General features: G+C 40.1%; 1 protein-coding gene and 1 pseudogene across 15 annotated transcripts in view; both read left to right on the forward strand.

Moving 5' to 3' along the window:
- PPP2R2B (protein phosphatase 2 regulatory subunit Bbeta) overlaps positions 1 to 23,018 on the forward strand; it is a 500,674-nt gene that overhangs the window by 368,162 nt on the left and 109,494 nt on the right. For all 15 annotated transcript variants that reach the window (XM_055285753.1, XM_055285747.2, XM_055285749.2 and 12 more), the window contains one exon: positions 22,903 to 23,000. In XM_055285753.1, coding sequence (XP_055141728.1) covers positions 22,903 to 23,000 — 98 coding nt within the window. The remainder of the gene's footprint in view (positions 1 to 22,902; positions 23,001 to 23,018) is intronic.
- Positions 13,506 to 22,889, forward strand: LOC134737104 (keratin, type II cytoskeletal 8-like; annotated as a pseudogene).

A 23,018-nucleotide genomic window follows, 5' to 3' on the forward strand; every position in this document is an offset into this window, starting at 1 on the left:
TATATATTGAGAATCTACCATTGTACCAGGCACTGTCCTAAATATAAAAATTGAAAATAAGATAACATCCCTGCCTTCAAGGAACTTACAGTCCTCAGGAAATGTTGGCACGAATGAATGAAACAGACAAAATAGTCAAAGGTTCAGAGAAAAAAGGGATTAATGAGATTTGTGGATTTGTTGAGTTTGTGTGGATGAATTTGTCCTGGCCCTCCAAGACGGGGAGGAGCTTTTGGAAGGTGGGAGGAAGAGAAATGAACATTTAGGGTAAGAAAACATGATTTTAAGCACAGAGATGGGAATGAGTGAGAAGGGTTTCAGGACCTGTTAGAAGATCAGGACATGTGTTTTAGAAAAGTGAGTTTGAACAAGTACATCGACCATTGGGCCAATCAGTAAAGAACAATGAAAACTGGGGCAAGGAGGTCTGGATTTTATCCTATCAACACAAGTGACCTTTCAAAGGATTCATGTGTTTATTCTGAGACATTAATTACTTACAATTATGAGCATTATTCTTTTGTATTCAGCTTACTGACTTTCGTACATGTATACAACCATGTCACCATTACCCACATAAAGGTATAGGACAGTCTTAGGACTCCGTAAGATTTTCTCTTGCCCACTCTTACTTAATTCTCCCTCGCCCAGAGATTATCAGTATTCCGACTTTTATGTGAGTGTTCAAAGGGAAGTGATTTTTTAAAATGACACTATGAAAGTTTAAAGGAAAGCTGAATGACTAATGGGATGTAGCACAAAGTGTGGAGGTGAAAGGTTTCAAACAGGGAGACCAACAAAGAGGATGTTATGAGGTTCACTTCAATTCATCCAGTCAATTAAATATTTATTGAACACTTATTATGTACCATACCCATACACTGGGAATACAGTGGTAACCAATATATGCTCTCTCAATGAGGAGGCCAACAAATAAACAGTTACCTTACAGTGTAATAAATGCTATAATAGGAGAAAATATACATTGTGCTTAAAATGGACATCTAACCAAGAATAGGAAAGTCAAGGAAGACTTCCTGGAGGAAGAGATGACAACCTGAGGATCGAGAACGAATAGAGATTAGCCAGGTTCCAGGCAGAGAAAGGCATATACAAAGACCCAAAGAGGAGGAAGGACCTGTTCATGTTTAGGTAGTGGCAGTAGACAAGAGAGAAGTCAAAGAAAATAAGGTTTTGAATCAAAAGAAATGGCCAGACTTAGTAATTATATTCTGTCACAAGAACCATGTCAAACTGGGTTTCTTCAACAGTGGTACTGTATATAATTGTGTTTTATACTATGTATTAGGCACTAACCTGATTGTGCAACATTGCAAAAAATTTCAGATGTTCAGCATTGCGGGCTTTTTTATTATTGTTTATACTGTGGGCAACCCACTTGCTTGTCAGTCATTTCTCTTTGAACTTGAGCCAGAAAAACCAGTCAGGCAATACGATTTCTAACATCTTTCACCTACTTCTGCTAGATGAAGCTGTTTTCTTATTCTTTGTAGCATATTTTTTAGCTTCCCCTTTTCTGGACTGGGCTGGGCTGTGCAAAGCAGCCAGGCTATGCCTTCTTCTGACTTTTAGTTTGTTTCCTGGGGCAGCTTTGAGAAAGCTATTGAGTTCTCAACACTCATTTTTTCTCTGATTTATCAGCAGATAACTCAGTAAGCAGAAAGTGGCCTTTGTAGCCCCGCAGACCTGAGTTAAGCCCTAGCCTAAGTCTTACTAACTCTCTTTGTGACTTCAACAAGTTACTTAATGTTTCTAGGCTTTTGTTTTCTTGTCTGGGAATAATAGCATCCACTGCATATGGCGTAAATGTCATTAAAATCTAATTTTGTAAAAACCGTAAGATAGTACCTAACATATAGCAGATCTTCAGTAAATAGTATCTGGAGGTAGTAAAGTTGAGTGGTTTATAGCAAAAAGCTCTCAAGTTAGACTGCCCATGTTAGAAGGCTGGTTCTGCCAAAGGCTAGCTGGGTTAACATAAGCTTACAGTGACTCAGTTTCCTCATCTGTAAAATGGGGGTAGTAATAATGACATCTACCTTATGGTTTTATAATGCATGTAAAGTTCTTCACACAGAGCCTGCTGTGTGGGTATGCATATCTCTACATCCTATATTAGTAGTGTTCCTGTTAACCTTAATAATTATTGTTATTTTTACTTATTACTTGGTCCCATCTATGAGAATAGGAGAACAATATCTACCTATCCTGCAAGGTTGTTGCAAGAGCTACTTAAGAGGTATGCGTGGCTCAGTGCCAGGCACACAGTGGGCTCCTGATAAATGTTTGTTGAGTGAACGAGAGCAAAGGGCTTCTCTCTAAATGTTTTCTGTAAATGTTTCGCCTTAATGATCACTGGGAGCTTCCACACAGAAGGAAGTGCCAAAGAAGTTCACAGGGCGGCAGCCTGGCTTGAGCCTGGTGGAATCCGATGATGTTGAACAAAATAGATTCAGATCAGTCTATTTGGTGCCATTGAAACTGTGCCAATGAGCAGCAAAATGTGATTTCATGTTGGGAGAGTGCCAGGATCCTGGTTTGCAAATCAAAGAGAATCCTACCTATTTCTAGCACCTTCTCTCTTTCTCCCCTCAAGATTCTTCTGTGTGGGTTTTCTTACCTTTGAAAGAGCCTCTGGATGTTTCACAAAATCAGGCCCCAGATGTTTGAAAGACTTTTGCAGACAAGGTAATCAATCCATTTGGTGGCCAGATGCTGTCTGAAAATTTTCCTGCCACAGAACTGCAAGTTTCTAAATTCATTAGAAACATAAATTAATTAAATCTAATCAACAGTGGGTGATGCAGAAGATTAAATAGTGAAAAACAAATACATTTCCAACTGGGTCATATTAGAGGCAGAGAAAAACAGCTCCAGTTTGGAGGTAAATGTCAAGTTAACCCTTCATGTGACATTCTCGGAAACCTTTGCCAGGCCTGAGTCCCCAGGTGAGCCTGTGGTTCTTTCCAAATTAAGCCTGCCCTGGTGGGTTAATTGACTTTTCAAGAAATAAAAAATAAATTATCTGTTTCTCTAAAACATTTTGGAGTGGTCTGATTCTCTTATGTATTCACAGAAGTGAAAATCTCCATCATTCCTTTATCATGAAAAGTCTCTAGAGATAGGATTTGCAAGGGGCTATGCACTATGTATAAAGCAATATTTTTCAGTAGCATTCTATAGTCAAATAAATTTGGAAAGAGAGTGAAGTCTTCTTTACTCCACACTAGAATAAGTTACCTGAGTTCAGGATTGTCTGAACTGAATCTGTCAATATTCGGATTTAATATTGACTGTCAATACTGAATCTCCAACACCAGAAAGAACAGTGCCTGGCAAGTCCTTAATAAAATCTTAATAAATATCTGTAAGTCCTTAGTAAATATCTGTTAATGTATGAATTGTGGGTGAACTTCTTTCTGATGGGACGACTCAATATTTACCCAGATAAATCCCCAAGATGAGGGACAATGTATGAGCTATTTCCCAACAGTATTCGACATCTTCCCCCCAAGAAACAGCATCTTAAGGAACTAATGGTCCATAAGATATATTTTAGATTAACTAAGTTTTAAAGTATTGTTGTATAGCACCCCTATCCTTTGTCCCATATCCTCTACCCTCAGTCTAAATGAAACTGGAGAAGATTCGGTGTGAGTGAATAGTGAATTCATGCAGTCAACTTCTGGGTAAGAGGCGGTCCTCCAAGGATGTGCTCAGCTTACTGGTTAGGCCAGCCCTTAGTTGTGATTTGACTGTTTTTTCATTCCACGCTTGCATTTGCAGTTTTGGCTGTTTTTTCATTCCATACTTGCACTTGCAGTGCTGACAAATGACCTAAGGCTGTGTGGATAAAGGTGTTGCTGCCTTGCTTGCAGCCCTGTAGAGAGGTACCAGTTTGCAGAGGATACCACTCAACAGTAAAGACCAGCAGCTGCTAACTCAGATGCCTACAGAGGCAAAGTAGCATAAAAGATGAAAGCAGAGAGGTAGAGGAAAACCTCAGGAGGGTAAATGGAAGCTGACATTTGACACTAAGGCTGGGGGTACACCAGGAAATGTTAGGAGGTGCAGTAAATTCAAGACCTATGCCCGTCTAAAGGGAGCAGCTGCTTCCCCACTCAAGCCAGGAATGGCCATATGGGAATGCCAGCTCAATGTTGCCTATCTTTATTTTTCTAAAGAAACTGAAAAATCTCAATTGTTTAAAATGAAACTTTATACTTTTTAGATGGTAGAAACTCATTCAAAATATTGGAAACCTTTGTGTGAGCTAATACTGCAATGTTAATAAACTAGTCCAAATAAAATAAATCTGCTTGTCAGATATGACCTATCCACTCCAACTAGTATCCTCTGGGCTATTTGATCCCATGACGTGGAGCTGTGGAGCCTTGCTCTGCCTTATCTGGGATCCAGATGAGTGATCCACTGAGAACAATAACAACAAATTATATATATTGAGAAGCTACAATGTGCAAGGCATCATGCTAAGCTCCTCCCCATCCTTATCTAATTTAATCCTCATAATTACCCTCCAAAATGGTACCAATATTATTCTTATTTTACAGATAAAGAAACTGAGATTCAGAGAACTCAAGCAACTTGCCCAAAGACACATCACTTGTAAATGACAGAGATGAATAGTATCTTTCTGACACCTAAAGTCATTCTGTTAACCATTCATTATGTTACTTCTGGGTAAAATACTATCCTAACATTTAGTGCTTATGTGTGTCAGGTACCATTCTAAGTGCTTTGCATATTTATGTACATAATCCTCAACATAATATCATCATCTCCATTTTGCAGATTAAATAAGTAGGGGGCAGAGAAAGAGGTTAAATAATAAACCAAAGATTTGCCAGCCAGTAAATGTGGAAGCTATAATTTAACCTGGGATTACAAGACTGCTATTGATCAACTCTTAGGATTATTTCTCAAGACAAAGTCTTAGGTCAGGGACATAGAAGGTGCTCAGTAAATAGTTTTCAATGGACAGCAAATCTCATTTTCATCTTGAGATTCTGTTCTGCAGGTGTGGTTGTTGCCTCTGAGTAGCTGCTATTTCAGCCATTATTTCATGTGACTCACTGGCAGCTGTCACTCAGGCAGCCTTCACTGCGTCACTTTGCTAATTCCAGGCATGCAGAGCAAAGACCGACAAGCCCTAGAAGCTGGCTCAGCCTCTAATGAACTGTCTAATCCAGAAATCCCTTCTCAGGGATCGGGCAATCCAATTCAAACTGTGTATGTGACTGAAATAGTTCACTGGGTCAGACTTCTTGGCATATAAAGATCTTCCCACCCAGTCTCTGGTGTTCGATTGCCTTTCTTCCTGCAAATTGAAAGGGTGGAGACTGGATTAGACAAGGGCTAGAATTTAAGTAGCAGAAGGGTGTGTGTGCATTTTATAGTGCATATGTTTTCCTGTATATGATTAGCTCAGCATAGACCTTATTAACTAGAATGAAGCAAATGTGGATTTTATTGGTTTTCAAATTTTCGTGATCCCATAGTTCTGCTACACTCAATTCAACTGAAAACCAAATGTACGTGTGTGTGTAAGAACAACATTAGAGGATATAATCCAAATGATCAGGCTACAAATATTAATTAATAAATATTCTAGAAAACCATACTTTTTTTTTTTTTAAGATGGGGTCTCACTCTGTCACCCAGGCTGGAGTACAGTGGTGCAATCACAGCTCACTGCAGCCTCAACCTCCTGGGCTCAATCTATCTTCCCACCTCAGCCTCCTGAGTAGCTGAGACTACAGGCATGTGCCACCACGCCAGGCTAATCTTCGTATTTTTTGTAGAGATAGGATTAGAAAACCATACTTTCATTGAACATTGCTTGCATGTCTACTATGTGTCAAACATTGGGCTAGGGGCCAGGAATACCATTGGTTAAAAAAAAAATCAGCTGTGATTCCTGTGAATTATGAATTCTTGTGAATTATGTAGTCTTACAAGGGAGACAGACATTAACAACACTCAAACACATACATAATATACATAATGATGAATTCTGGTAGAAGCATTAAAGGAAAAGGATAGAGTACTATAAAGAACAATGTGAAGACTTTAAAATAGGTTGTCAGAAAAGTCCACTCTCAGGAAGTGCTGCTGTTCAAGCTGAAATTTTTTAAAATGAAGAGATGTTGGCTAAGGAAAAGGGAGGACAGGGGAGTAGTTTAGGCAAAGTATGTTTCCCCAAAGTAAGGGGGAAAGCAGGAAATTTATGAGATCCTGAAAGCAAAAGTAGGGCTAGAAAATGGTAAGGAGGGAGGACAGGGGATAATTTGAGAGGGAGGAAAGTGCTTGTTCACAAACTTTTCTTAGTGATAACTTACCAAAAGTTTGTATTACCCCAAAGCTTCCCCAAAATGGTGTCTAGTACATTTTACTGTCGACACAAGTTCAACTGAAAAAGCAGGAGGTATATTTGAGATTGTGGCCAGTGTTGAGTCTATATCTTCAGTGCTTAATGGTTTGATTCCTTCTGTTACCTGATAAAATATTGATATATCATTTTTTATTACCCAAGAGCTTTGCAGAAAACAACACATCACAATCAGTGCTAGAAACCTGCTACAGTGTGTGTTGGAAAGAAAGGAATTCTGCCAATGCATTTAATAGTTATGGACTTTTTCAAGCTTGAAGCTTTTTCATATTCTCCAAAGGCAATAACTTAGGTTGTTGGAATCAGTACTTGAAATGTTCCCCAAAAATAGAGTCCTTGGAGGTATGGAAATGTGATCTGATTTTTACTCCTCTCCTATCTGCTATTCCTGGAGAAAGCATTTCTGAAAATGGCCTTGGTACTAGATTTTTCAAATACTGGTTTTATTTCAGAGGTGTCCCAGGCTATAAGCCTATAGCAATGAACCATTAAAAATAATAATAATAAGTTGTAGGCAGAAATGGAACATGTGTGACTTTAAGCAGAGAGCTGTCATGTGCATTACACAAACCCAAAGTCAGTTGTCCCCATGAGAATCCTAAATCTCCAGTTGTGAACCATTTATGTCATGTTTGCTATGCACAGAATAAGATCCTAGGTACTGAAAAAGATGCTGTCTACTAAAGAAATAAATATTATTCTGTTTTCAGGGAACTTATAATCTAGTTAAATAGATAACACATACACAAAGTATATTTGAGCCATCTATCAACATTCATACCATAATCCAGTAGAAATGAGTCATGCCTGATAAGAAGATGCCAGCTAAGTTAGTGAAGTTTTAAATGTAAACTATCCTTACTTGGTTTCTAGAAGAGAATAATTTTCAACTGGGTGTTAGAAGGGAAGGGAAACAGGCTAAGTTCTAAGAGAATAATTTCCAGATTGAAGAATTGTTTAAGCAAAGGTCTGAATGCAGGGTAGTATTGAGTGATGGTCTCAGATCCTACTAGGGATCCAGAGGTTCAGAAGCACCATGAAAATAAGATGCAGAATTTCACAAATAAAAGTACATGCATATTTATGGGGAAAGGATTTATAGCTTTTATTAGATCCTCAAAGATGTCCGAGATCTCCTAAAAAAGGTTAAGAGCTTAATTGTATTATTAGAGAAAGGTTCAGATTTTACATTCTTTTATTCTTCAAACATTAATTGTACTTAGTAGAGTCAAAATTGAGTAAAATAGGAATTCTGCCCTTAATGAAATACATTTCAGTTAGGAAAATAGAACAAGTACACATGTAAGTGACAATGTCACGGATCTCATGTAAAAGTACAAAGAGTTACAGTTGTTGTGAGGAACAAGGAATTTTTTCCAATCAATGAAGCTTAGAAAAGCTTCATGGAATAGGTGACATTTGAGCTGGCCTTAAAGGATTTGTGTATTTACTTTTTTATTCAGTCAGTAAACAAGTGTTTTTTTGCAAACCTACTAGATGCCAGTCCCTATGCTAGGTCCTCAGATTATAACAATGCAGAAGATCCTGCCCATGAGGGACATGCTGTCTCAAAGAATGAGATGTCAGCAGGCACAATTAATGACAAGAATATATTAGATAAATGAAATGGCATGAACAGTTGGTCAGCAAAGATTGTATTTGCTTTGAGAGTCTGAGGAGTTAAATTTTGATGGAGTGTGTGACAACGATGGAAAAGGGAAGATTGAGCCCAGAAGATACACTCTGCTGTGTTAAGAAGTAAAACCTATAACTGTGAGTGAAAGATGAAAAAAGAATTTATATAGAAAAAAGAAGAGATAGTAGATGGAAGAGAATAGGAACAAGAAATAATAGAAGGTGGAGGGAAAAGAAGCAGCACACAAAAAGGCAGGTTCTGAACACAAAGCAAGCTTTGGAACTACAATTGGGTTTAAATCCCAGCTCCATGACTAGTCTTCCAAACATGAGCAAGTTATTTATCCTGTCTGAGCCACCATTTTCCCATCTGAAAAATGGGGGAAGATACTAAAACTTATAGAGTTTGAGTGACAATTATGTGATATAATGTAAAACACAAAGCACAGATCATGACCAAAGTCGGTATCCAATATATGACGATGGATCTATAGATTTAGGAAGAGAGTGTATGTATATAGAGGGTTGAATGCTATGCCTGGCTTGCAGTAGGCCAACTCAATAAATGGTAGTTTCAAAGAAAAACTATGCTTTTCTAAACTGTGCAGTGCCGGTGTTTCTCTTAGACTGTAATGTCTTGAGGCCAAGTCAATAGCTAGTTAATTTCAGTGAGTCTTCTTTATGACAGCTGCAATTCGCTTCCTGTGGTCATACTGCAGTAAAGGAATGTGCAGCTAAAAGAGTTTTCCATTAAAGACTGATGTCCTGGAAAGGAGATCTACAAATCACTTGGAAAGTTCCTGGCACCGTCACCTGGGTCTGGCCATTTACAACGTGTCTGTAAATCTTGCACAGGGAAAGGATGAGAGTGTAGGTTTTTTTTCCCCACTCTGACAGACTTGTTTCTATAAGATATTAAGGATGCTGGTGAAAGTTAAGGAAGGCCAAAAGGAGGTCAGCCTACCCATGTGGAAGTGAACTTGTAGTAGATTTCTCATCACTTTAAAGTGTATATGAGTTAGCAGCCTTCTGCCTGGTAGGCAGACAGTAGGTAGCTAAAAGAACAGAGTCCTTTCTGCTGTCAGCTTCAAAAGGAGAAGGGAAGGGAGGGAGAGATGAGTGGAAAGCAGAAAAGAGAGAAGAGGTGTGAGGTCAGGAGAGAGGGAGAGAAGGTAAGGAGGAAGAAACAAAAAAAAATCAAGAGGTCTTTTATTCATAGCAATCACATGGATCTCTGAAATGCTGATATATGAGAGAAATTCTTGCAATATTAAATGTTTTAAGAATCTTGTTAAACCTTATATGAAGAGAAGATTTCAATAGCATTTTTCTTACTATCCAGATTTTGGCTGTGGGTAGGGTTTGAACCTGTACAGATTTTATTTCAAATGTTAGTGGTGACCAGTCCTCATTCCTGGCCTGTTCATCTGCACATTTATTTTTTTATTCATTCAGCAATTCCACCTTCTTTCTTCTTCATCATTATTTTTTTCCTGGTGGTTGGAGCTTTCCCGTCAGCTTATAAACATGCTGTTATTTCTATGACATTGTGAAAGTACTCTCTTGATCCCACTTTCCTTACCATCTTTCACCTCATTTCTTTGCTACTCTTAAAGGAGTTGTACATAGTCACCATCTCCAATTCCTCTCCTCCCATTCTCTCTGAAACCTACTCCAATTAAGTTTTATGGCCACCATCCCATAGAAACTATACATTACTCAAAGTTAAAAGTGAGCTCCACAGTACTAAGCTCAAAATTTTACTCTAAACTTTTAGCTTGCCTATGAGCAGTATGTGACATGGTTGGTCACTCGTCTGAACTTCACTTGGTTTCCAGGACATTACGTTTCTTTGATTTTCCTATTATCTCACTGGTCATTCCCTTTGTTTTTTTCCCTGGATTTTCTTCTTCTCCCCCCAACTTTTTCAATGCTGGAGTGCCCTACTGTTCAGCTCTTGGTCCTCTTCATTTATTTTTAATGCACTCACTCCCCAAGACCTCATCTGGTCTTGTTGCTTTAAACACTATCTGAATGCTAATAACTCCCAAATTTATATCACCAGCTCAATCCCCTCTCCTGAACTCCAAATTCTTATTTCCAGTTATCTCCTCAACTTCTGTACTTATAAACCTCTCACATTTCACATGCATAAAACTGAACATCTGGTCCCCAAAAAGCCTGCTTTACTCACAAAATTCTCAGTGATGGCAACTCTAACATGCCAGTTGCTGAGACCAAAAACTTTGGGATCATCCTTGATTCTTATATTTTTTCAAACCCTATAATCAATCCATCAGCAAATCCTCACAGGTCAACTTTCAATATCATCCAGAAAATGGCCAGTTCTCTTCACCTCCACAGCCTACACCATGGTTTATCTCGCCTTTATTATCTCAATACACTCCCCAATTCTACCTCAGCCCTCTACGGTCTGTTATCAACACTGTAGCCAAATTGAGTCTTGTAAAAGCACATCACTTGTCTATTTAGTATCCTTCCAACAGCTATCCCTTTCACTTTTTTATTGTGGTAAAATGTACATAACATAAACCTTACCATTTTAACTATTTTTCAGTATACAGTTTGGTGGCATCAAATACGTTCACATTGTTGTGCCCATTTCACTTTTAGTAAAAGAGTCCTTGCTGTGTTATACAAGACTCTATATCATCTGAACCTCTCATTTCTCCTACCTATTTACCCCTTGTTTGTTCTGCTCTAGGCACACTGATCCCTTAACACATGTTCGTTTCCCTCTTAGGGTCTTTCCACTGTCAGTTTCATCTCTTTGGAACACTCTTCCTACAGATACCTGCATCGTGAACGCCTCCACTCCTTCAAGTCTCCCCCATGAAGTCTGTCACAACTACCCTATTGAAATTGCAGCCTCCCTGCAAATGCCAGTCCTGTTCATCTTACTCAGCTCTATTTGTTTTCCTTAGTACATAACATACAATGTAATTTAGTATGTTCATTCATGATTATCTTTTCTCCACAACTAGAATGTAAGATGCATGAGGACAGATATCTATTTTAAATTGACATTTCTTTAATATCTGGAATAGTACTTGACACGTAGTTGGTGTGTTCAATGTACATTTGTTGAGTGAATAAATGGGTCAATGAATGAATTGATTAACCCTAAATCTTGAGACGTTGTTTGGAGATTCTAGCAGGGGAACGCAGCTACTCATATACCCTTGACCGAAGACCAGTCCTCCTCTCTTGGGGATGGTCGTGCTCTTCAACCCATTGTGCAGCTCTGGGAGGGATGCACACGGAGTGGTGAGGGAGGAAGGAGACACCCGCCTAGCCATCCAGATCAGCCAAATCAACCCTGGCAATCAATGGGGTGACAGATGTTGCAACCAGATCACCCTCATGTCCTATTAAGATTAAATCTTTCCTGACTTTTCTAGTTTTAATATTATTCATTGTTATCTAAACTGCTATATGACCATGAAGTCAAATATAATAGATTTTCTAAATATCCGATTTTCAGTGGATAGATAAAAGCAGTAAGTATTTACTATACTGCCTTTATCCTGATGAATATTTATTAAAGATTGGGTCCTGCTGCTGATGAAAATCAATGCTAGTTTATTCATTCTGTATTTTACTCTTACCTACTGTGTGTACAGTATTGCATTCAATGCTTTAAAATATGCATATTATCCAAAAGAGAGCGTACTTCATAATATTCTTCAAAATACCACAACTCCTAGCCAGAAATTAGAAGGAGGGAGGGAGAAAGAGAAAAAATACTAAGTGATTCATGGTATTATAATTGGCACGCTTGTTTCTAATACTTTCCATTTTATTTGCTAAGACCATTGAAAAACCATCATAACATAATAATAGCTTGTGAACTATTAGCAACATACTTATTTTGTTTGACATCGGGACCTCATGTTTTAGGAGGAAAAAATCAAATCCTTGCCTATCATATTCTTCATTTACTTCTTTAGGCCCACCTACAGTTTAACAAAAATATGCATTGTATTTAGTGTTCAATTTGTCCTTTAGAGAAATAAAAGAGATTTATTGCATGCAAGGATATGGCTGAGATGTGTTTCCCTGAGTTCTGATAAGGACTTCTACTTCCCTCTAGGAAAAAAAAAAATTCTTTGACTTAAAAATCTCTATGATCAGAATCTTTGAACAACCTTTCCCCAACATTGTAATTGTATCCCAATCTCCCATTACCTCCCAGTCCTCTAAACTGAGAGTTTCACAAGGGCAAGTACCAGTTGTGTTTATTTATTACTATATCCCTGGTACCCAGCCCAGTGACATGCACATAATAGGTGTTCATTAAATCGAGTCCTTTCATCTCAGATGTATTTGCTCATCCACTTTGGCTTTCTTATTACCACCTCCATGCCCTCTCTCAAGTAGCACCCTACCTGGACATCCTTTCTCCCCCAACCCATCTGCTTTCTCTTCCTGTTATTCATAGGACCCTGAATCCCTGCCAATGCTGCAAAGGCTTTTTAGGACAAGATCTATTCTTTATTGAGCAATGTATCTCATTCTAAAATCATCAAACACTCACTATTCCAAATGAGAACTTTTTCTTGCTTCACATCTTAAGTAAATTTTTACATCTACCCAGGATACATATTTTGATTGTTGGTACTTTGTTTAGGGTTATCCATTCTCTGTATGTTGGTCTACTTTGGTATTGGCTCTCTTCAATGCTCATTCACTGATCCATTAAAGAAAAAAGATCAATTGCTTGATGACTTGTGAGTATAGAAAAAAAAAGATTGAGAAACATCTGTTATATACTAAGAGACTCGGCTAGGCACTGAGGGTTTAGTGGTGAACAAGTTCCTTGTGAAGTTTACAATGAAGAGACTGAAACAGGCATTTAAATGATTCTAATATCATTGTGATAAATGCTAATGATTAGGGGTGATAACTTATAAAGGCGAAGTATGGGGAGCAATGAGGCTGCATAATAAAGGGAGCCGTCTTGGGCTTAAAAGAAGTCACACAGGGCTTCTTAAGGAAGTGATACCTGAGCCAGCCCCCAAATATGGGGAATTTTAGTCTCCACAAAGTGGATACCATGTCTTACTGACTTCAGAGCATCTGGCAAAGCAGAATTTCTGACCAAACATGTGCCAGATGCCATAATATGTGTGTTTGGGTAGCAGGTAGCACAGGGCCTGCCCAAGAACTCCCATTTCCCCACAGATGTGAGAGCTTTGTCATTTTGGACCTGGAGTCCTGCTGACTTTGGGGTCAGCCATAGATGTCCCATGTTGAATGGATAATAGATCTGAATGATTGACAGAGTTTGTATTGCCTGAGCAGTTAATTACTCCTCTGCTTTTTGAAAGGTTGGGTAACAGATGGTAAACACCTTGACAGCAGATTCCACTGTAAACCACACAGGCGTGTAGACAAGTCTGAACTGCTATCAATTTCCCACTGGATTTTTCTGTACTCAGAGTCTTATAATTTTTAAGACTTCTTTGCCCTTTAGGCAAGTTTTGTTCCAACTATGGGAAAATTTTATCTTCTAGGCTTCTATGTTGCAGGAACTTGTTTTGAATAAAAGGCAATCTTTATCAACCCACATGTCCTTGGGTTGATTCAAACCTGTTTAGTGTTGGAGATCTGGTCAGCCTGGGGAAGCTGTGTGCATTTTAATGGGAACAGCATGGCATTCATTACTCACCTGCTTCTCACCATCTGGATTTTCACAGCTCAGCAAGCATGGTGGGCTTCCTGCATATTAGCAGGGAAAGCTTGGCTCCTAAGGAGGGTGTGGCTAGGTATCTCTGAAGTCATAATTTTCAAAGGAACACCATGAATAAATTGGAGTTGGCATTCTATCCCAGTAAGCTGCTTTCATATTTGAATGGTTGAAAAATAATACACCATCTCCACAGCAGGGGAAGGAGGAAAAACACAAATCATCTTAATACTGGGAATCAAGGAAGTAGGAAGGAAAATTGGTTGTGTGGTAGAGTGAAATGGAAATGTGCGTGTGAGAATTTGTGCAAAGATGTTGTAAGGCAAGGGAGTTTCCAACTCAACACGCATTAATAACCTGGCCCTGTGCAAGGTGGAAAGACATGTATAGTAGCATGAATTTAGATGAATATAACAGAAAACTTACTAACAGTAGCTTAAACCACAGGGTTTAACAATTTCAGACATAGGCTGTCTTAAGGTAGGTTTTAGTTGTTCAACAATGTCATCAAAGATATTGTCTCATTCTCCCATCTGTCATTCTCAGCTTCTTAGCCTTTTAAAGTCCATAGGCTTATTACCTCATGGTCACATGATGGCTGCCACAGCCCCACATATTATGAACACATTTAATTACAAACAAAGGCAGGAAGCAAGGAAGAGTCCGGTCAGAAGGCCTCCCCTCACTTACTTCCTTTTATTCAGGGAAGTAATCCCAGAATCTCTGTCCCCCTCCTGCTTCCCCAGTAGACTTTCCTATACGCCTCATTGGCCAGATCTGGATCACACAATTACCCCTAGCCACAAGGGAGACTAAAAAGCAAGTATGTGGGTTTTCCAGCCTCTACAGTGGGACAGTAGGAGGCAGGCAAGGAAGAAAGACACTGAGTAGGAGTAGCCAACCAAGAGTATCTGCCATGACACATCAACTGCCATTAATGGGCTTGATCTACAGGGTCAGACTGACATTTAAGCAGTGCCCATTTTTAAATAATGCACTTATGGTTAAGTAGGAAACAGCCATTGTGATAAGAGCTTGGGACTTGGAGCTATTGGACCCTTCTATCTGTATTCTTTCATATGAGAGGTATACCAGCACCAGGTTGAAGATAAAACCAGTATGCACAGAATTAATTAAATGAAAGGAAAAAGATTCAGTATCCAAATACCAGACACTGGTTGGATGACAGAAGAAACAATTCTGTATCAAACAGAAAGTATGTATTACACACAGTAGGTCAAGGATAGCAAGCATGTGGCATGTGTAATCAGAACTGTGTATTTACTACTTCTGTCTTTAGTACCAAACTAAATGAGTGTGAGAAGCAGTGTCAAGTTAAGAAGGTGATGCTACTGAATCAGGAACTCAAACATAGTTCCATTTAAAGACAAGGACATACGTGAAAAGGTAGAATACTTCATGGATAACCTAGTTTGGGTGCAGGTTGGCAAAAGTGTATTGATGAATTTTTTTTAACTCCATACCACTCAAACAGAATCCCAAATAGTAATAACATCTAGACAGAAAGATTAAAAAAAAATCTTTGACTCTGTGTACTGAGAAAATAATTATTGGTGCCAAATCAAGTTGAGTCATATCAATAGAGACCAGTAGTGTTAAACCTCGTATCTACACAGCATTTTTAACTCTTACAAGCTCTTATATCTATCAGTTCATTTTATTCCCATAATTTTACTTCTTTTGGAAGAATTGTCCACTAAAAAGAGCAGTATGAAGGAACTTTCTGGGGTTAATGGAATTGTTCTTTATCATGATAGTGGTTATGGATACATATCTCTATGCATTTGTCAAAATCTGTAGAACCGGATGCCACAAAAAATGAATTTTACACACATACACACACACAGAGAGACATACATAGATACACACACATACATACATAGATATATAGATATACAGATATAGAGTTTTTTTTTTTTCGAGACCAAGTCTGGCTCTGTCGCCCAGGTGTGAGTGCAGTGGCATGATCTCGGCTCACTGCAACCTCCGCCTCCCAGGCTCAAGCGATCCTCCCACCTCAGCCTCCCAAGTAGCTGGGACCACAGACATACACCACCATGCCAAGCTAACTTTTTTATTTTTGGTAGAAATGGTGTTTCACCATGCTACCCAGCCTGGTCTCGAACTCCTGAGCTCAAGCGATCCACCTGCCTCAGCCTCCCAAAGTGCTGAGATTACAGGCGTGAGCCACCGTGCCCAGCCTATATATAAATTTTAAATTTTTAAAAAGTTTTAAAGCTGCTAAGTACTAAAATCTTTCATTCAGTTTGAAAACAAATTAAAATTGTTTACAAGTTAAAAAGTGTTCAAGTATTTATGGTTATGGCAAAAAATAGAAAATACTGAAGATTTAGAAAAAGACCTTAAGAAAATAAATTATGTACGTCCTACACCAAAACAGTACCATTTTGGATTCTCCCTGATAAACTTTTGTCTATATAGACAGAGTGTGTGGGTATGTGTAGTCATTAACAATTACTTGTAGGAGAGTCAGATTGTAAAGGAAACTCAGTTTTATATTTTAAGTGCCACCTTGTCATTAACAGAGTTTCTGTAAGTGTACATATTGCTTTACCTGTTAGAAAAGATATATTCTACCAAGAAGCAGCTTCTCCGCTCCTTCTGGAATCTCTGCCTGGTTCAGCCCGCCTGCCTCCACTCGTGCCTCCACCGTGTCCATCAGGGTGCAGAAGTCCTACAAGGTGTCTACCTCTGGCACCTGGCCCTTCTGCAGCTGCTCCTACACGAGTGGGCCTGGCGTCCGCATCAGCTCCTTGAGCTTCTCCCGAGTGGGCAGCAGCAGCTTCCAGGGTGGACTATGGTGGGGCCAGTGGCATGGGAGGCCTCACTGCCGTCCCGGTCAGCCAGAGCCTGCTGAGCCCCCTTAACCTGGAGGTGAACCCCAACATCCCTGCTGTGCGCACCCAGGAGAAGGAGCAGATCAAGACCCTCAACAACAAGTTTGCCTCCTTCGTCGACAAGGTACGGTTCCTGGAGCAGCAGAACAAAATGCCAGAGACCAAGTGGAGCTTCCTGCAGCAGCAGAAGACAGCTGGGAGCAACATGGACAACATGTTCGAGAGCTACATCAACAGCCTTAGGCGGCAGCTGGAGACTCTGGGCCAGGAGAAGCTGAAGCTGGAGGCGGAGCTTGGCAACACGCAGGGGCTGGTGGAGGACTTCAAGAACAAGCATGAGGATGAGATCAATAAGCGTACAGAGATGGAGAATGAATTTGTCCTCATCAAGAAGGATGTGGATGAAGCTTACATTAAAGAGGTAGAGCTGGAGTCTTGCCTGGAAGGGCTGACGAGATCAACTTCCTCAGGCAGCTATATGAAGAGGAGATCCGGGAGCTGCAGTCCCAGATCTCGGACACGTCTGTGGTGCTGTCCATTGACAACAGCCGCTCCCTGGACACGGACAGCATCATCGCTGAAGTCAGGGTACACTACGAGGAGATCGCCAACTGCAGCCGGGCGAAGGCCGAGAGCATATATCAGATTAAGTATGAGGAGCTGCAGACGCTGGCTGGGATGACCTGCGTCTTACAAAGACTGAGATCTCTGAGATGAACCGGAACGTCAGCTGGCTCCAGGCTGAGACTAAGGGCCTCAAAGGCTGGAGGATTTCCCCAGAGGCCGGCATCGCGGATGCCGAGCAGCGCAGGCAGCTGGCCATTAAGGATGCCAACGCTAAGCTGTCGGAGCTGGAGGCCGCCCTTCAGCAGGCCAAGTAGGACATGGCGCGGCAGCTGCGTGCCTACCAGAAGCTGATGAACATCAAGCTGGCCCTGGACATCGAGATCGCCACCTACAGGAAGCTGCTGGAAGATGCAGAACATGAGTATCCATACGAAGACCACCAGCGGCTATGCAGGTTGTGTGAGCTTGGCCTATGGGGGCCTCACAAGCTCTGGCCTCAGCTACCGTCTGGGCTCCAGCTCCCGCTCTGGTGCAGGCTCCAGCCCCTTCAGCCGCACCAGCTCCACCAGGGCCATGGTTGTGAAGAAGATCGAGACCCGAGATGGGAAGCTGGTGTCCTCTTCCTGCCCAAGTGAACAGCTGCGGCAGCCCCTCCCAGCCTGCCCCTCCTGCGGCTGCCCCAGAGCACAGGAGGGAGGCTGCTGTGCAAGGAAGCACAGGGAACAGGAGACTTACCTGAGGCTCAGCCCTAAACCTCAGCCCACCCGCGGTGGAGTTAACTGCCTGGGGACCCCCGCCCCTTGCCCATGCCTCCAGCTACAAAACAATTCAATTGTTTTTTGTTCTGTTTTGTTTTGTTTTTCTGTCCAAAATAAAACCTCAGCTACCTCTGCCAAAAAAAAAAAAAGAAAGAAAGAAAAGATATATTCTGAAATGAAAACGCTTTGACAAAATTGCAATCATTTGACATAAACTGTTTTATTGACTGATTATTTTCTAAATTTTATGACATATTAACATCTTTCAACAAGGTCATCTTGGCATAATCCCAGTAGGAGTATTTGGGTTTGGCCATAACCAGACTTTTTTCCTATCCCCTCCCCAACCCCCTATTTGTGGAAAATTTACTCAAATGCACTATTTCAGTTACCAAAACTTACCAAAGTAAACCTTATCAGAGAAAATGGATGCTGACTTTGGACTGTGAACCAGGACCCAAGAAGGAGACCACAGTTTTATATGGATGGGAGGAACAACTGTAATTCCCATCAGGACGCCTAAGAATCCTGTTTGTTTAATGATCCACAAAGTAGTCATTGCCAGTCTAGCTAGAAGCCTCTGTGCTGGGATGACAAATGATACACATCCTACCTCCCCCACCACCCACCCAGATTCATTACCCATTAATCATGGCACCCCAGCCTAGAAGTGGCCCCGCAAAACCTTCTCAACACAAACCTGGTAACTATGATCATTTCACCGTTGTCATTCACTATGAAATATATTTTCCGTTCTTATCTTAGCTGAAGGAGAAAACTACCAAAACCCAATCCAGTCATCAGAAATAAAGCCAAGTATTGAGTGGGCAGAACTAGTCAGCTGATGCAAGTAGGGTAAATGACTTTATGATATTATCTACCAAATGTTTCTTAGATGAAAGATAAAACATTTAATGGGCTCTGAAAGCTAAATTGCATTACCCTTGCATTTCCATCTCTATGATTGATGTTGAGAGGTCAGTGCTAGTGACCTGGTCAGTAAGATATTCCATCTGTAGACTTTGAGTTTAGATCCTAAGTCTAAACTGAGTCTCCATTTTATCAAAACAGTCACCCTGCTATGTGAGCTGTATATCACCTAATAATCCAGGTGCCCTGCCTCAACTCAATTCTTTGGCATTGCATAGACTCCAGCCTAGCGTGATACTGCAAGAGACTAGGGATGAACTAGGAGATTCCTCTATTTCCATAAGCCTCACAATCATTAGCCTCACATGCGTATCATTGTTAAGTCAATATCTATTATTCAGGTAAATAATACTTTATGTATGAAATTACCAGTCCAGAACTTTTGTAGGATGCTGAGATTGATTTTAAAAAAATATAATAAACTCAACCTTAATAGTGCCTGTTGAGCTAGAAATGGGGTTACCAGGCCACCATCTTGTGGAAATTAAATCAGCACAAATAGATTTGGAGCAAGGCAAACTTCACACTACCCAGGGTTTCCTTTAAAAATCATTTTAACTACATTTGACTTTTCTAGCTGTTTCTGGCTTTTGTTTTTAGTCAATGTGTACTTTATCCACATCTATATACAACAGAGGAAAAATGCTCAAGTTTGTAGTTTCTTGATCAACAGCATGATTAGGCTGAGCATTTAATGAAATGTGGAATTGTCATATAAACTTATAATTTAAAGGTGAAAGCCAGGTCGAACTTGATGAATTGATTTCTGTTGATCATGATTTCAAATAACGTTATTATCTCTAAACTTGCTACCTTATTACTACATCCTGTTTCCATATCACAAAATTATTTTGTCTTGAGCAGTATATTTTCCAGTTTAAACTGCCTTACCAAAGAGCATGCTGCAAACACTAGAGTATTTGTATCAGAAGTTTCAGTATCTTGAAATTGGAATATATAGTGGTTCATGAGTTTTGCATCAATTATTAAACAGTCATAGATAAAGATATGCAGAGATGGATGGGGCAGTAAAGTATTCCAGTTACACCTACTGGCTTAGCAATGATAAATGAGTCAGGAAACATGAAAGTTCAAAACAAGTATTAACTTGAGCTGCCATGGCTTATTCTCTGAAGGGAAGTAGACAATAGCATGATATAAACAGGTTCATGCACAGAGCAGCTGGCTAGTAGAATTAAAATAAAGGTAAGGTCTCTGCAAGAGGACTAAGGAATTTCAGAATCCTGCCATGCAAATCACCCTTTCTCTTACAAGGTTCTTGAGGGAGACATAGCATTGCAAAATAATAACACCTGGAAAACAAAGGAAATATTTGTATTACCTGGGACCATGTCTAATATTCCATAATGCAGAATTCTAATAATACTGGCTTAAATCATGTGACTTTGACTTCCACTTGGATCCCGCCTTGTTTTGACTTGCATGGGTCTTAGAGTAAAGACATTTTCAGAGTCTAGGACTAAGGAAAATATATGTGTCATCCCCTGGGAAAGCAAGTGTTGTTGCCCTTGGAGTAATATTGTCTTGGCAACTGAGCCAAGAGCTCACATTAGGAAAAGCTACTTAACTCTCTACTGATACCCAACTTCACCAAAAGGAAAGCCCCATCTTTAATTCTCAGTGTAAGGCCCTTGCAGCCCACCCAGAACTCTAGTGTTCTGCATTAATCACTGTCCAGTGAAAGGGCATAGACTGCATGTAAGCAGAACTTTAGAACGTAGCTCTAAGACAAGAGCCGGGCATTGTAAACCTCAGGCCTGACTCCCACCACCCTCTCATTATTTCCTGCTACTCTTTCTTTCTGAGAAATGTTTATATTTGAGCAGTTCAAGAGCCTTGAACTGGACCAGCCTTTGTACCTGACCAAAGACAAAAATTGAAAAGCCATAGCCATGCCCACTTTAGGCTGTACCCAAATTGGAAGCCCCGTGAATAACCCTTTGCTAACCACTCATTGAAAAGCCAGAAGCAGTGGTTAATGTTAGAAGTATAACTTAGTACTGGTACTTTCAAGCAGGGCAATCAGAAGCAACTGCAAATGTTAAGTAGATGCCTTCTCTCCTCTAAACATGGGAGTAGTTTGCTAAGATGGGCAAACTATAACAAAGGAAAGTAGTCAAATAACTCACTTGAGGTGTCTGGCTTTCTCACTGGCTGGACTTTCTTCCTTCTCAATTCATGGGCATTGGTTACATAAATGGACCTTCTAAACTTACATCTGGAACTTAGTAACCATATTGCTTATTTTGTGTTTCCTTAAGGTAGTATTCACTGGAGGAGTCTTCTTGAGAAAATGAACTAGATTTCTAGTTAAAAGCATCAGTATTGGAATGACATAGCCTATTCCAAGTGAAGACTCTGTACACCAGAAGTCATAAACTGATAACCCACAAACCATATTCAGCCCAAGATATGATTAACTTTTTCATTCTCATGGCATTGAAAAAAATACTTGCCAATGTATAAACTAAGAGATTTTTGCATAAAAGTCTTGATTTCCAGCTTCCTATATATATTTAAACAATGAGAACATCAGGCAATACATGGCAATGCAGGCAATCACGTCCCCAATCAGTTTAAGCTGAATAGCCATTTGCCCCGTTAAAGGAGACATACATAGTCTTTCTAGTTCACCTATGTTACTTTGTGGCCCTGTAGGGCTTTGAATTTGCTATCTACGAGGTCAGTCATCTAAGAAGTCAAAACAAGAAATCAAGAATTGTTCTTTTAAATGTGTCTAGCTTGAAAGTGACCAAGGTTTATGCCTTATTTTTGTTAACTTCTGCACAATGAATGACCATAAGGAGCCTTTTCATACATGGAAAAGAACAGTTATATGTGAATTGGAGAATTTTACACTACTTACCTGAACAAATCAGGCATACAAAGAAAATCCTGAAATAATGATATAAAAGTAAGATTTGAGATCAGAATTACTCAGGGGTAATTGCCTTAGTTTTCCACCTCACTGTTTCTCCTTACCTAGACATTATCTTCAGAATGTTCCTGTCAAAGGCCATAGTCATAATTCCCCTGCCTCTTTTTGTTTTTTTTTTTTAACTCATTTGCACTCTTGGTAGCAATTGTTGGAGCCCTGCAGGGGAATAATTGTGGGGGAATTAACCTCTGACATTTTTCTAAAAATAGCCCTAATAAATCCAATCATAGGTAATTTACCTGTCCATGTTCCTCCGGGGGTAACCAGCATGGAAGAAAGACTTGGCAGGCTGGCATTCCTTCAGCAATTATCTGTGATCTGAGTTCCTGGTGCCTGTGCATTTTCTCTGATTAGAAATACAGAGTACAAATTGCCCTCACTTCTCTGCCCTTATGACCTTGTTTTCTCAGCACCCTTCTCCTGGGGTTGAAATAAGGCATGCTCTTCCAGAAGGATGTGTTGGGCTCACAAAAAAAGAAGGAGCACAGGCCAAGCTGGAGCATTCATCAGTTCCTTCCTTGAATTATCGACTGTCAGAGTTTTCCCATTGATTTCTTTGTGCTCTGTTCCTCCATTTTCTGTGTCTGAGATTCAAGCATCCTAACCCTGCTTCATCACAGCCCCTAGCCCTGATTTGAATAGCCACAGCTGAAGCCTGTGTGGGGAAGATTCTTGGTGTAAAGGCCATGGGTGCACGAAGGGTCTGTGGTTGGTAGAAATCATCAAAGAAAATCACCATTTCCTTCGGCCATCATGAAGTTAATTTTCTCTTCCTTAAAAGGGTATAAATGTGTTTTTCCCTTTTATTCTCTCCAGATGTTCCAGGAGACCACTGTGCAGTGTGGGCATCTGGGAAATTTACTTCCCAAGTGCCACTTCTGGTGGCATTTAAAACCTAGAACATAACATCCTTGTAAATTCCACTGCAGAGACAAAGCCCTAAGCCCTTAAATGCATAGAAAAGTATATCTATTATCTATCCTTTCAAAGTAAGTGTGCAGTTACTTAAATTGCCTTTGTCTTCTTCTTTGCAGCTGACATTATCTCTACGGTAGAATTCAACCACACGGGAGAATTACTAGCGACAGGGGACAAGGGGGGTCGGGTTGTAATATTTCAACGAGAGCAGGAGGTAAGTGGTGGTGAATGC

The sequence above is a fragment of the Symphalangus syndactylus genome, chromosome 7 (assembly GCF_028878055.3).
Source record: "Symphalangus syndactylus isolate Jambi chromosome 7, NHGRI_mSymSyn1-v2.1_pri, whole genome shotgun sequence".
Taxonomy (NCBI): Eukaryota; Metazoa; Chordata; class Mammalia; order Primates; family Hylobatidae; genus Symphalangus; species Symphalangus syndactylus.